At 40.8% G+C, this 16,642-nt stretch overlaps 1 protein-coding gene across 1 annotated transcript in view; it reads right to left on the bottom strand.

The window, feature by feature from the left end:
* Positions 1-16,642, bottom strand: part of SMTNL2 (smoothelin like 2) — a 984,551-nt gene that overhangs the window by 311,651 nt on the left and 656,258 nt on the right. Inside the window, exon 6 of the mRNA XM_069615025.1 lies at positions 12,369-12,539. Within this exon, the coding sequence (XP_069471126.1) occupies positions 12,369-12,539 (171 nt within the window). The remainder of the gene's footprint in view (positions 1-12,368; positions 12,540-16,642) is intronic.

Below are 16,642 nucleotides of genomic sequence, written 5' to 3'. Positions count from 1 at the left end.
GGAAGAGAAACGAAAAACCTTTTCCTACCACAGCAATGCAGCCAAAGGACCCTGCTCCACTGAGACACCCAGAGTGGAAAAGCAGCACAGACGCATTCAGAGACATAGTCATAGCAAACTATAAAAAAAATGTAAAAATCAAGAGAAGCCCTCACAAAGATAACAATGAACTTAACAATTACCTGGACAGCACAGCCCATCTCGGAAACAACATATGTTACCAGCACATGAAGGAAGTAGGACTAAGGTAGTCAGAAGGAGAATGCTTTGTCTGTGCTCTCCTGCCGTACAGCATGGGCAAATCCAAGATTTTCGTGGCTGTAGAAATTGATGTACCCACAGCACACTGTATGTCACATGTAGCAATGTGCAACACCAGAGGACAATTTATGGGAAGAGAAGCCTTGTTGATATGGGCCGACGAAAAGGACTACCCGGACGAAGATGGCTACGTCCAGGATATTAAAACAAGAAACAGGGCGCACACAAGGAATCACGATATCAGATACGAGAATCCTGACGTCAAAGGATCAGGAATACGATGGGTAATAAACCCAAGATTGAACGTTCAGGGAAAAACTGCAGAAGAGGCTCAAATCTGGAAGAACAGAGGCCAAATGCAGATTTGGGGAACAGTGGTCTCCCCAGATGGATGGGAAGAAGGAGTAGTAATCTGCCAAGCTTGGATGGTCCTTGGAGCATGCCGAGAAGCAATAGAGAATTTGCAGAGGTTATGCAAACCTCTTTGGCCAAAACTGGTAAAGCTGCTAACATGGGTCGAAGACAGAGGAGGACCCCTGCAGATAGTATCACTGGAAAGCCCAAAACTATGCTTCCGAAATAATGGCACAAGGAAGATGGGAGAGAATGTAAACTGAGGACGAATCTTTGAAGCTCCAGGAATGACACAAGGAACCGCAGTTATTATGGACCATTACTGGGCGTGTGGATCGAAGGCATACATAAGGCTGCCGAAAAACTGGGGCGGCATATACCCACTAGTGAACGTCCACGCTCCCACGCTAGTGATTCCTAAGAATTACCTGAAGTTGGACAGTTTCCCGAAAGCAGGTGCTCATCTAAGAAGATCATCTGTGGAACTGGTATCCAGCATGAAGAGAGAAACTTACTTTACTACAAAATCAGAAGAGGCATTCCATGCAATCCCATACGAACACAGGCTGTTCAGCCTCACCTCAACAGTCTTCACCACAATGCTCTTGCCACACATCCAAATTGGAGTAATTGCTAAATGGTTGCAGATAACCAGATGGGAGTTATTGCAGACCATCAATACCACCCTAAAAGGATTTAACACGATCAAAGAAGAGCTGAGAGCAATCAGACTGATGACCCTCCAAAACAGATATGTGCCTGACATGATCACAGCAATGGATGGAGGTTTTTGTGCAAAAATCGGAGAATCATGTAGCACATTTGTACCATCGTACGATGAAGAAAACGGAACCTTAACAGAGGCCATAAGTATGTTGACCAACTGAAAAACCAGATGATCGATGAAAGTGATGAAGTGGATGATGACAGCTGGTTTGGAGACCTATTCTTGTGGGTCCCACAATGGATGGCAGATATATTCAAGTTTCTGGGAGCTCTACTAGCAATGGTATTGCTAGGATTCTGTGTTATCAAGATCATCATTACACAGTGCCAGAAAACTGCGAAGAAAGCCATAGGGATGAAAATAATGGCTGCTGTCGAGCCAGGGTGGAAGCCCAGAGACCTGACTGATGAAGAAAGAAGAAACTTTGTGAAGGCCAGCACATTTGCATCAGAAGGAACAAAGTTTACATATCCTAAGAAACAAAGAAGATATGAAGGAAAATTGATCTACTGCAGTCCAAATGGACAATGTCAGCTAATGACACGGAACAAAGACGAACATGTGAAAACAGCAGGGAGTTTGAAAGGAGTGATAAAAATATGGACTCCAAAGACTCACACATTCACACCATCATGTACAAACCCTGAAGACGATGGACATGACACCGAAGAATCAAAGGAAATAAATGCAAAAGAGATTGCAGAAGTGGTTGATGAACCGACCAAAGGGGGGGGATTGTAGAGGAGGTCCCAGACATGGCCTTCACCCCTGCCTCCCATTTTGAGGTACCAGGACAGTACTCGCCAAGGTACAGGACGTATGAGGAGCAAATGAATCAACAGAGAGCCGCGCTGGGACTCTGCCCAGTGTACATCAGAAGATCCTTACCTGAAGCGCCCATAATCAGACAACCCTGGGCAGCACGGTACCCTATCAGACAGCCGTACCAGCCGCTGATCCGAAACGAAGAGTACCTAAAGACGGTCCATGAAGATACCCAAAGAGCCCTAATGGAAGGCCAGTGGAAATAACACAAGGGCCTGAACAGACTGGTGAATGAACAAAAGCGCTATCAAAGACCAGCACGCCAGTGCTAGTAACTATGAAAATAAATGTAATGGACACAGAGAAGAGAATGTTAAAACGTAAGGAAACGTTGCTACGAGACAAGATGGAAGCAACCGACCAGTTAAACGTGTGTAAATAGGCTTGGAACGCAAGAGGCTAAAGAAACGATACTGCTTGCAATGCTTAGTAGAAGATTAGAGCGGCAAGCGCCAACTATATATCTACCTCAATAAGACACATTATGCAAGTGCGACTCCATTTTGTAAAAGCAGAAATGTACCCAGGCTGCCAGAGGCCTGACAGGCCAAGTTTCGTAACCCAGCCAGAGGCAGGCGAAGGAGCGGAATCGAAATTCAACAAAGAGCGGCTCATGCCTAGGAAATCGAGGTCATCCAGTGGACGGGAGGAGGGCGTCAGCTAACAAGACGCAAACTTCAGAGCATACCAGCCTGCCCCATGAAGGTCAAGATAAGGTGGGCCCATGCAGGTGGCGAGGCCGAAACAGAATTAAACACACTAAAAGCTGGAAAGTGAAGCAGATTCATGGTGAACTAACACGTGACCAGCCAGGCGCGAAGAGGTACCACCGCCTGATGTCACCCAGGACCCGAGGATGCCATAACGTTTCCCGATAAGAGGCTACAATTTCGAGGCCATACCCAGCCAACTAATTGACACATAGCCCTAAGATACTGATTGATGGAAGGGAGGCAGGGTGAAACTTGGGACACCAGGCACATGGGTGTCCATTCTGCATGCTGCTAATTAAAATGGGGATTTATGTCTAGGGGTGTAACCTGCCCAATCACAATGGACCAAGTTATCTGGAGTCCTATAGATAGTAGAACTAATTAGACGTTGTACTTGTAGTCACATCAATCACGTGTGATGTAGTGAGATGGGCGTAGACGCCCACCCGATAAGAGTTATCCAATCCGCATGCTATATTATCATATACAGATATAGCACCTACACTTAAGTTACCTTTCCTAACCAATTGTATTGCATGTCGAGTTTTTGTAGAATTAGACGTCAGTGATGACGAGTTCTGCCTATAACTATTGCTGTTCGACTGAAGTTCGAGGAAGTTGGAGCGAGACAGTTGATCGCAATGCTGCTGATTTCCATTTGTTTTTCTTTTTTTGATGTACTTGCCATTAAACAGACTTCCCTTTGCCTTTCCTCATTATTGAGTCGTGTTGGAGTAAGTGAATCCTGCACCCCCAGTCCTCACATGGTGCAGCTATCTTGTCTTACAGGTACTAGAGGGTGCGCACTGATCTATGTAAGGTACACTGTGGATTTATAATAAAAGTCCATCTGGGCATCAAGGGTTGCTACTTTGTTTTAAGTCTAAGAAGGAGGACTTGCAGCTTGGAAACCTAATCAGAAAGGCACCGAAAAGGCCAGAAGACTAAGATGATCAATGTTAGCTTTATAATAAAATAGATGAAAGTTAATTGGTGCCTGGTTCGTATGTCCTTAAGCCCAGCTGACGGAAGGAATTGTTTAATGTGGTATGGAGCAAAACACTTCAAGAAGGGAGACGAGAGAAATCTAGGATACATTGGGAGTTTACACACTTTGCACTCAGTGTTAAAAAAAAATAATAATAAATAAATAAAAGTCTCAGATTTCAATCGTGAAAAAATAATAAAGATACACACCAAGATGTATAACCCCTCCTGCTTACACAGCACCATTATAGGAGATGAAAGGAGCTCATGACGCCCCCCCTTCAAAGCGCACTTTCTTCATGCACCATAACCTCCCTGATCGCACCCCCAGCCGACCCAAACTCATCTTATTACTGCTCCTATTGCCAAAATGTAATGTAAATTTGACCCCACAGTGTAATCCTATTAAAGTCTAATTCAGTTTTACACTGCTTTTTAAAGCTAAGTTCACACTCAATAAATAACCAAAAGAAATGTAAATGCCCTGTTTTTTGACTCCATAGTTTTGACCCTAACAGATAACTATAACGCAACTTGAACCATTTTCATAGCCTATGAGCTTGTGAATAAAAGCTCCAATTCCTCTGTACCTTGATAGCCATTCAAGTGCTTTAAATTACCTCTGCACTCCTTGCAACGTGCCATTGGACTGATTGTCACCAACACAAAAGCTTAAACATGAACCTACAGGTTACAGGTGTACTAAAACCATTTAAATTATTTTTCATGAAAGTGCCTGGGAACTATGAAAAATTGCATTACAATTAGAAATCATTACCAAACTAACCTTTGGAGTTGCTGAAACTATTTTAAAAGCAATATTATTCCTAAAATCAGTTTAACATTTCCAGCAAAGCCAGATTTGTCTGGGATTTTTCTTTTAAATTACCAAATCAGGCCCTTCTAAGGAACTCTCCACAGAAGGAAGGCCATTTTCTTGATAGAAGCAGTGCCAAATAAGCCTGTTGTGTAAGTGATAGAGCCTCCTCCCGAAGTGACTCAAACCTGCAGCTGCTTACCTGTTGACACCCAGCCATCCCAATCCCCTTGGATCCACCAGCAGGAATGACCAACACTGGTGCAAGCAACTCCCACCAGGTACTAAAGAGGTGAAATGGGACTTGAAATGTGGGAATGATGTAAGGCAATCCATGCATTATTTGTCTTAAATGCAAGTGTAGCCATACCGAAAGGGTGCTCTGTTACGATAAGATTCCTATTGAATACTTTAGGGTCTATACAACCTACTAAAACAGGGTAGCGATTTCCTTCTTTGTGACAAGGTTGAATTACTGTCAACATTCGTTGGGGCTCCAGCTCCTTGCCAAGAGTGCCCTATTGTCTAAAAATACCTTACTAGCTAGGACTCCCCCCACCTAGGGCCAGTCCACCAGACTTGGGGGCCATTCTTACCTACTTTAAGCCAAGGACGTAGAAACTCAGAAAATCAGTGTGTGGTAACTAGGGATTATGGCTTTAGACAGATGCAAAAGCTATGACGAACAATATGTCAAAGAGCCATTAGAAAAAGCATCTGGACTAGAAGATTCCACTGAGGAAACTTCGAATATTACAAATTGGGACAAACTCAGCCAGCTAAAAAAAAAAGACTGATCAGAACAGAGCTACATGGCTCCATAATGCTGGAGTACTTGCGAAAGGGCACACTTCCTCAAGGATTAGTTGTCAGGAACGATACGAGATTGTTCCTGGACAACAAAAACTTTATTCTTCAGTGGAGCTATGTAGCTAATAAGAGTGGCAGAGACTGGATTATTTTAATAATCAACACAGCTACAGAGATGACAGAAACGATTCTGGTGTATCTAAAAACTCTGGAGGAAGAAATAATTCAAAAGGCAGTACCACTTGACCTTTATAAAAAAAGACTAGACGTGCTAATGCTAGAAATGACCAACTTTAAAGATGATACTTTGAGAGAAAGAGTATGAACAAAGATTTGACCAACTTCACGCACAAGAAAGCTTTTACATATACCCAGAATAATTACCATCAGGTACAAAACGATGGAACAACAAATGGACACAATAAAGTAAGCTTTAAAAATACCTCTTTTAGCTCCAGTGACGGAGGCTTAAATGGCGATCCAAACCCTAATTGTGGACATTCCAACAAACGCCCGCAAGGGAGGAGCAATAACTATCAAGGGAGAAATAACTTCAATCGTGGTAACCAATACAATAGGGGGATTACTAGACAGCCTTTTTTAGAGAGGAGCCCAGAAGATTGGGACTTGGAACCCTGAGTGACCCGCAGTCTGCAGGCATTATGGTGAATCTTTCATCGCATTCCCCGACAGAAGTTGAACTAACAGTATTAGAGAGAGGAATGGGGTTCGTATCTACCAACAATCATGACTCATTCACTTTCTGTCAGGAATTCTCCCAATTCATGAGGTAGATACACCTTTTCCAACATTTCCAAGAAGGTGTCCCGGAACCGGAGAAATCCGATACAGGGTTGCATAATATATCTTCCTTTTGTGTACCTGCACAGTTGCAAAGTGCAGAGGCGAAAACCTACCAGAAATGTGTTCTACATGATTTAGATGTATTGGAGAAGAAAATGAAGGGTTAGACCACCTTCACTAACACGAGTCGAAGAGAAAATCAAGCAGCGAGGGATCTCCTTGCAAATGACAAAATTGTGATCCAGAAAGTGGAGAAAGGGGGAGCCATTGTCCTCCAAAATAGGGACGCTTATGTGAGGGAATGTAACAGACAACTTCTTGACCTCAATTGTTACCAACGTCTTGAAATGGATCCTACCAAGAGACTTCAAGACATCATTAGCCAAAAAGTTAAGGCTAAACAGGGAGGATGGATCTCAAATAAGGAGACCGACTTCCTAATCAAGGAGAAACCCTGTATACCTCAATTCTACACCCTCCCTAAGATACACAAATCTATGGAGGACCCACATGGTAGACCTATAGTGTCTGGAGTTAACATACCCCTGTTTAGGTTTGTAGACACTTTTTGCAACCACTGGTCTAAAAAATGGCCTCCTATGTACAGGACACTATGCAGATCATAAAGGAAACTGAAGGAACTCCATTTGATCCAACCACAGAAATCCACTTGGGACTGGACATAGTAGCTCTGTACACCAGTATCCCCCAGAGAGCGTGGTTGGAAATGCTGGAGGAGAAAATGCTCCTGACCACAATGTGGGAGTCACTCATTCGTTTATCCTATGGTGCACAGTGATGAGCCTCGTTGAAAGTTATTTCCACTTTAACACAGAGTTTTACCAACAAATCCACGTGACAGCCACGGGTGCTACATTGGCGCAGAGTATCGCCAATTGATATATGGAAGCATTAGAATGGAGTAAAATCATTCACACAACCAACCCTTATGTCGATCCGTTTTGAAGTTGGAGGCGTTAAATTGATGACATTTTTGTCATATGGCATGGTTCCGTGACAGAGTTACAAGAACTATTTCTATGGATTAAGACTCAAGATAGGTTTCTGAAATTCACCTCGAACTCCAGCATGGAAAGCTTACATTTCTTGGACATTACCATTTCAGCAGATGCGGACTCCAAGACCATTTTTGTGAAACCTTATAACAAACCTACTGATAGGAACTTGTTGCTACATTACAACAGTTTTCACCCCAAACACGTAAGGGGTAATCTCCCATTGGGTCTGTTTTTGGGACCGAAACGCAACAGTTCCAACAAGTCAGAGTTCTGTTTAGAAGCAAACAAAATGGAAAAACGATTACATCTAAGGGGTTACCCACACAAGACTGTTGGAAAAGCTCTTAAGAGAGCTCAAAATAACAATCGCGATGCCCTATTAGAGTATAAAGCTCAATCTAAAGTGAAAACATGGAACAAAAAAAATCTTGAAGAACTGGACCATCCTGGAAAAAAGGCGTGCAACCAGTACCCCGACCGGTTGTAGCTTTTGGACGTAGTAAAAATCTTAAAGAAAACTAACTAGGAATGACATTAGTTTCAAACCTCTAAAACAGACCACATTGACACAACAATGGGGATTACCACAAATTGTGGCCCATTTCCCCTGTGGACATTGTACATATTGCAAGTACACCTGCAGGAGTACTGAGGTCGACTGGGGTTTGCGATTCCCAAGGAAACAAAAATACAAATTGCTACTCATCTATGGTTGTGTATGTAATTTGGTGCCTGTGTAATAAGATATATATCAGGCAAACTGACAGGAAAATCAAGGTGTGAATTGGGGAACACAAGAGCGGTTTCAAAAGCCGTACAGCTAATGCACATATTGTTGACAACTGGATCGAGAGAATACATCTTCCAGAGGATTTCAGATGGTCAATCATTTACAAACTTGTGCCTAGTATGGACGCAAACAGAGATAAAGCCACATTGTTCCGAAAAGAACAACCATACATTTTTCTGACTAAGAGTTCACTAAGTGGTTTTAATGAAAAAATGAATTGGAATGTGTAAAGCAAGCACGTTTGTATCGATATTTGTTTGCATACCCGTGCCAATGATCCTATCTACAACAATAACAGAGTTGAGGTAATTGATGTGGTATAATACAGTACTACACAGCAGTTAGTTACCTTTTGCGTCTTCCGATTGCGAGGACTATCATTTCACCGCAAAATTGCCCTGACGAGGACATGTTCATTTTTTCATCATGTTTATCTACATACCAACTTTACGAGATATAGGCTTCTCCTTGCCAACGTGTTAATCATCTCATGGCACACAAATATGGAACACCAAATTTAGAGGACGCCTACTCGTAATTTTAAAGTAGGCACCAATTAAACTGAGAGCGTTGCCGTTACGGACACTCCCACTGTCCAGCCGACGCCTATTTCTGCTAACAGAACTAATGTGTTGGGAACCAATGGGTTATGCTGCCCGATGTCGAGAACGTATAACTACAAACAACCCGATCATGAGACCACAATTGCTGAATTGCTGTCGGACTAAAGAAGTAGCTTAGGATCTGGGACGCGGATACCATACGGGTAAGCACCAATATTTACAATAACTAAGGAAGAGGCCGTGCTGAAGCAACGAGATTGCTAATTTAGCTTTTTCTTTACCTTGCTAGAGCGTATTTACAACGCCTTATCGCTTATGTACACTGAAGCTTATGATTACGGCCAGCTTAGACGCAGAAGTTCACCTTGTCCCAGGCTGCAGAAGTACCCATAGGAAGTCCAGCATGTGGAGTTTCTCTGGTAACCCGTAGAAAGCGGACCTAGAAAGGAATACTCACTAAGGTAAATCCCCAACATCAGTATTTCCGCCTTAGTCTAACCCTCTATACTCCAAACACAGTGACTATTAGGTTGTGAATATTTATATTTGGTTCTACAGACCATTTGGTGTGGGGATATTGCTGCTCACCAAAGGAAGCTACCTTACCGCTCCATGTTTTAGACGTTGGTTAGCCAGCATTATTCACCATCCACGAAGATCAATGGGACATGCTTAAATCATCTACCAGTCTTAGGGTAGAAGACATTCACTGACGATATGTTATGGACCCTACCTCTAGTTGAATTAGTACCCGTTCTGTAAAGGAAAAAGGGAACTTCAGGTTATTATATTAGAACTATGACACCAAAATAACAGTAGAGCTACATAACTACGTACAGAGGAATTAACTTTGCAAAAGCTGATCTTCAGCTCTAATTAATGTTCTAGTTCTGGAGCTGTTGCTACAATGACAGGCTTAATAATCATTAACTAAAGAAAAGTACTGTAACTAGTATCGATACAGTGTTGACCCATTTTTGAAGTCAGCCACTAGATATATCAATATTGATATCATTGTCTTTCTAGTTGCAGGTGATGCCTCCCACCGCGGGTTGATAATAGAAGATCGATGGGCTCCATATAGTATTTCTCCAACAGGAGATTCAGTGCCTACTCGTACTGACACAGTGATTGTTGAGTTAAAATTAAGCTCTCTCAAGTGTTAGAATAAAACATTTCTTGTTTTTATAAGAACAACTGTCGTGCATTCTGCTATTTGCAGACAACCCCTGAAGAATTTTCGATGTATTTGACTACAGCTGAATGGAAAGAAACATATCGGGATGGGTTGGAGGAAGAAAGAATGAGTATGAGTGAGAGAAAACCAGTATGAATGGTGTGCTTGATGTGGGTCATTGTTTTGAATTTGTACAGCACAAGACAATTTTCCCTGTGAAATATTACTGGGTGGGCTATTAGAAGCCACAGATATGATAACATTGTCTGTTATGTTTTTATAATTGTACTAATATCAATAAAAATGTTATATATATTTTTTTAATTTAGTCTCATGAGTGTGACTAACGTTTCTGGTTCTCTTAACCAGCACTGGTAGGAATTCTCCACAACGCAATAGAGAGGCCTGACCACCTAGCGCTAATTTGTTTGCTGCTAAAGACTTTGCCTATTTGACGATCGCTAGATGTGTGCTTCATTTCCCTTACACCCCTCTTCTTGTTCTTTTGATAACCAGGATACCCCACACAACCAGAGGACTAGTCCATCAGCTCAACTCAAGAGGTCTCAGAAGAACACCACAACAAGAGCTCTAAGAAGCCCACAGTAGGTACTTCTTAATAACGTGCCTAAACATTACAAGCCATACGTTGGCACTGGTTAAACCTCATTTCAGAGTATTGAAGAGATTAACAAAGTGCTAAGATACTTGGAATAAAAAACACATTGTTCAAAAAGCTTGATTTGCAGAAAAAAAACAATTTAATTCCAAATGCAAAGATTTCACTTCTACAGAACTGACCAGATGAAAGCACATGCTGGAGGATCTTGCATCTCTCTCTGCCTTTAGCACATTTTTTCTTTTGATCAAAACGTGGGTCTGTACAGGAGTTATTTATCATAAATCCCTCTAGGCTAAACCAAGGCTGTTGAACAACATCTGCAAGCAGCTGCCACTAGGTCAAGTCTATTTTTGCCCTCCTTGTGGTTATGGTTGGGAATAGGTATAACACCTGGGAGCATGATCCTGGTCCTTGAGATGGTTTTTTAAATAACATTTCATTGCTTAGAAGATATAACACACAGATCTGGTTCATGGGTAATGTGATGGTGGTCAATGAAAAATGGCAGTTTAACACGCACTTATGACGAAGACTGGTCTGGATGTTGATATACCCAGCAAAACTTATCAAATCCCCAAATTATCTTTTTAGGGAAAGAACCAGAGAAGGTGGCGTCAGCACAGAAAAAGTCAGGGGATTTTCTTTTGGCCATTGGCATGGACTACTATTGCTATGCTCAAAGTGCTGCTGTGGCTCCTGCAGAACCTAGTATCATTTCCAAACTAGTTTACAATGATTTCTTCTAGGCATAGCAGGGCATGACTCAACAGGCCCATGAGTTCTCATTGGCCACTTGATGGCCTGAGATGTCGGGTGTCCATGCTATTGCTCTCTTCTGTACAATGTATAACTAAACTGCTGGGGACAGCATATGTAGGCAAGGCCTCTAAAGCAAAATCTGATTACAACAACCAGATGAACCTTCATTCAAAGAAACTCTACAAACTGCCTGTGAACGAGTGTACACTATTGCCACTGATGATGGCATTTGTGTACTCCTAAACACTTGCACGCAGATCCCCCAGTATCTCACTTGATTGTATGCTTAAAGTAACCTCAACCATCATGGCTAGGATTTTCCAAATGAGTGCATCTAAGGGCTTCCACACTCTTCCGGGGTCACCAGATGTGTATATTGTTAATCCGCATGTCAGCGTCACAATGTCCACACTACAGGAAATCCTTCTATGCAATGCTTTTCTTGCATCCCATAAAGCAGTACTCAGAAGTGCTAAGTGCAGCAGGTCAGATGATGAGACTAATCTCTTGCTTGAACCAAACGATGCATGGCTTGGATGAGCTTTCCTATTACTTTGATCTTCGCTGCCAAAGTCCAACTTGCCATAATGGTCTCTAAAGCTTTAGGGGATACCACCACACTCTTGCAACATTTTTGCAAATATCAGATCCAGCATACATCTCCTCAGGTGCTCAAATTGTGCACCATCAAGCCTGATGAAAGATATTATGCCTGACACAGAGAAGTGTGAATCGGACTCCCGCTGGACTACAGATGCAGACCAAATCCCATTCCAATATAACCACAAATTCTATTTTTAAAACTGAGCTAGTTGTAATGGGCCGTTTAATATTTTGTCTGACAAGCATTGTCCCAGAAATATAAAAGAAATACTGTTCTCCAATTAGACAACATATTTAGATGTTTCTATCCCTACTTCTTTTAATCCATTGTATGGAAACCCTTCCTAACACCTTTAGGAAAGGGTTTGTTTTTGCTTCATCAATTAAAGGTGCAGTTGGTAACACTGGACAGGGAGTGGATACCCATTGTCTTTAGTTCCTGATACTGGCACAGAATGGAACAATTTATCACAGATATTCAGAATGGAGGCATTTAATATTTTATTTTTCAAACTGTACAATTTCAAAATGTCATACTTTCCCACTTCTGTATCAAATTTTTCAAAGAAAGCTTTCCTGGCCTGCGTCCCTGATGTTCGTGGCAATGTCTGTGATCGAACCAGCTCCCTCCTTTTCTCCACTTGTCGATGTATTGCTGGAGGTGGAGATCGGGACTTGGGCGTCACATCAAAGTAGGAGTCAACGGCACTGAAAAAAAAGTGCTATTAAAATGAGCAGTGAAAGCTTTCAGGTTAAGAGAAAACATGGTGAAAACCACAGAGAAGCATAAACCATCATGAGACTGCGTTCCCTCCGGATTGGTGTCCTCTTAAGTCTAGTAAGCAATTGGCACATTTCATACTCACCCCTCCCCCCCACCAACCTCCAAGCAATACTCGGGTTGCACATACAACATGTGAACTGTACTAGGTCTTTAGGTTGCTCTACAGCACAATATCCCCGAATCCCAGAGCATATGGACTTTGAACAGAATCCCAAGGCCACCCACTATAGGCCCTTGACTTCTATACAAATATTTTCTTTAGATTTAATTACCCATTGAATTTACATTTGCATTTGTTTTATATAATGCAACACTGTGACAAAACAAAGGTGCCAAGACAATTAGCACAACATTCCAAAATAGAAACTTTGTCAAGAGAACTCAAAGCTTCCGGCGAAGGTTCATTGGGTATGAGGTAGGGGACTAAAAGGCGTATGTACTCATTTTACAGGATTGCGAAGTACATACATTTTTTATATCTCTTCATAGGCCCATCATGTATAGGCCTACAGAAATCAACTTTAGTGATCCAGCTGTGGACTAATGATTTGGTTATGTTGCTTGGGAAAACCAAGATCTGCCTGACAAACCATAGGTTTCTTATACAGAGGCAAGTGCTGCACTCACATTTCTAAAATGTCTTTGATCTTTTAAAGTCAGTGTGTATATATACACACACACACACCCACACACTTTCCTAATCCAGAATGCTGTATTATGGGAGGTTACCAGCTGTGCAGAAACGTTGTCAATATTAAAGTGATCACAACACCCAATTTTTATAGTGAATATGCGTGCACATATTTGCTCTTTTTAATGGTTAAGAAAACTGAACATCTTCGGACTGACCCATCTAATTCTATGTGCAACTTTGTTCTTCTTTGCACGCAGGGGTGCACAAAAGGTCTGACGAGCAGGGGCTACAAGCAACTCCTGCGTACCAGGCATCATCTAGTAAGCACAAACTACCTCTGTTGCACGAGTAGCTAGTACATTGCATGCCGCAAATCTAAGTTCATATTCAAACGACAATGTTTTTGTCCATTAAAATATGTAATAATATATATAGAGCTTTATAAGAATATATAGCGCTTTACTAAATGTGATGGCATTTTTGTTGTTGCAGCAGTAATATGCCACACAGTTATTTTTGTGTTGCTAGTATAACATGTGAATATGTTGCTTGTGGCATGCAAGGTACAGAATTCATAACACAGCAAAAGCCCAATGTAAAACTGCAGAGAATAAAACTGCATCAATTTTTCTGTGATGCCTTATATATGAGACTACATTAATTATATAACTGACTACTAATTTAATTAACATTTACTAAACACTAATTCTAACTCCCTAACATTATAATGTAGTCCCATGTGCAAAATGAGGTGAAAATGCATATTTTGGTAGCACTGCCATAATTCGTTTTTTTAAATGTACACTGGCATTTTTTTTCTCTCTCTTTCTGTGTTGGATTATAGAAAGTATGCACGGCAGGAAATACAAATTGAAACAGTTGCTCAGTGAGCAAGGATCCCATTGTTAGAAAACTGAAGGGTGATGTTGAAAACATGCTTTTAACCTGATTGGAGGAAAGTGTCTGCAGACATACCACATAGACAAAGTAGGAAGGTTCTGAGTTCTGCTAATGGCAAAACTTACAGAGAGATCAGTTTGTGCCTACTGGACTGTGAAGATAGAAGTTCAAGGTGTCACTGAGCACTGGCTTGAGAGTTTATCACCGTGCTTCCCAGACACACAAGATTACAGGAGCAGTTTGTGCTGACTGGGCCTGTCTTTGCAAGGCGAGGGAAACAAGGTTGTGTGGGGGAACTTCAACGAAACACTTTTGGTAAGGAGAGAAGTTAAGTGAGGTCACTGTGTATGGTCGCAAGGATGACTGAATTAGAATACAGTGTAGACAGGATAGGAAATCCCCTGCATTTTTACTTTGTCACGTTCAGAATGTGGAAGAATGACCTCATGTTTTAAAAGGCTTGCTTGTTCTGTATTCTCTTTCTTTTGTTTTCCAGATGATGATGCAATGTTCTTATGGTAAGAACTTATAATTGTGAATTGTATTTGTATATAATATAATGATAATGAGAATATATAAAACACATGGTTTAGTGTCATATTTGCATCTGTGAATGTATTCATATACTCATATACCTATAAAGTATACAGTACAGGGGAGGCCATTTCTCTTCAGTAGTGCATTTGTCAATTTGTACCTGCAGGTAAAATAACCCAGAATAAGCAGATAATATTCAGTGATAAAGCAGACTTGTGTGTGTGTGTGTGCCTTCCTTGCATGTTGTTTGGAAGGAATCTGATATAATATATAGATCGCTGGTGTAGATAAGCCAGTGATGCCTAAGAATGCATAGATCGCTGGTGTAGATAAGCCAGTGATACCGGCCACAAACTGTAGGTGGAGCCCTAAATAAAATGAGTTGGGTTTCTATCACATGTATAGGTCCAAGGCTCTCTATAGAGCACTGGGAGGTACTCTAATAGAAAAGAAGGTTTTGTTTTATGATGGGGTTATAATATATGGAAGAAAACCATGCTCACCACCAAATACCACAAACAATATATCACTAGATTCCCCAATATAATGTAATAAGGTTTGGTCACTAAAATAATATGAGGCCAAACCCAATCTAAATGCAAAGCTTATTTACCAAACTACCGCTCATATTTTGACGGTAAGAAAATACTGCCAAACCCCAAATTTACCCCAATAAGACAAAATATCCTACAATTCGTCGCTTTCCTTTAAATGTCTTCTAGATGTGGCAACTTTAACGCCACATGTGTATATTTGTGTACCAGCAGTTGGCATGGAATCAAAATTAGCTACTGTATGTGGTATGCCAAGTTAACGGGGCTCTGTTAGGAAACCAAGAGCAGCAATTTTGAACCATGTACATACAATTCCTATGAAATCTGTTCCTGAATTAAATATATCATGTAGTAGCGTATTAGGGACGATGTACTATTTAAACACATGTGCTTTCCGGAAATGTTATTTGCCATTAACTTGATGTGTTAATGGTAAATTAGCCTACGGGCTGCTGCACGCTCTACAAATACGAATATATGTCATAAAACCACTATAACCTCACTAAGAAAACGGTTTCCTCTTTCTTTTAGCATTTAACCAAAGGATATATTTACATTCATAAACGTATCATATTGTGTTTGAATAACTAGAATTATATGTGCTTTCACACAAGATTTGACACATCTTCATTTAAAATTAATTCTGGAATGTCCAATCATGCATTGGTGCATTATGATTAATGATTTTAAACAGTATTTTCAGACCAGCTTTTTATCATTGTTAAAATATTTTGCAATTCTTAATTTGATGCATTGTTATATTGCTTGTTTCTACTATATCATCATAAATCTTACATTGAATAGCATGTGTCACGATTCACATTTCACGACTACTTCCATCTTTCGACAAGTAATTAAACTACATTTAGTCAATATTAACATTTTTGGTACAATACTGTAACATCCAGACCAAATCAGCCGTTTTGCTTTAATACTGAATCAAACAATTTAGTAAAATAGGAAAAACTTAAGGCCTGCCGACGTGTTCAGATCTTTAGTAGGATTAAAAATCAGTTTTTGGGTGAAACAGTTTTTACACACGCTTGACAGAGTATAAAAAGAAGAACCTTTCTCGATGAGTTAGGTAATGCACGTTTCACTTCACAAATCGATTAAAACATTGGTATTTCTGAAAAAGGATGCGCTGAGACAAATACTCTGCATTCAAGTCAAATCTAGAAAATACTAACTTTAGGGTGTCAGACCAGAGTATAGGCACGTGCGTTATAATAGTATTGAATAGCTGGACTATTGAAACTCATTTGATATGCAACTGTTGCATTGTTTAAGGGTGGTTGGGAAGCACTCTCCATATCTGAACAGTTTTAAGAACATAGCCATTTGTTGAACAATTCAGTCATACCCAATTAGCTCTGAAGAATATGAAGGGGATGATGATTCC

This window comes from Ambystoma mexicanum, chromosome 9 (genome assembly GCF_040938575.1).
Source record: "Ambystoma mexicanum isolate Mex_15411 chromosome 9, UKY_AmexF1_1, whole genome shotgun sequence".
NCBI classification, from domain to species: Eukaryota; Metazoa; Chordata; class Amphibia; order Caudata; family Ambystomatidae; genus Ambystoma; species Ambystoma mexicanum.
The sequence above is the reverse complement of the archived record's forward strand: the minus strand, read 5'-3'. Positions and strand labels throughout refer to the sequence as shown.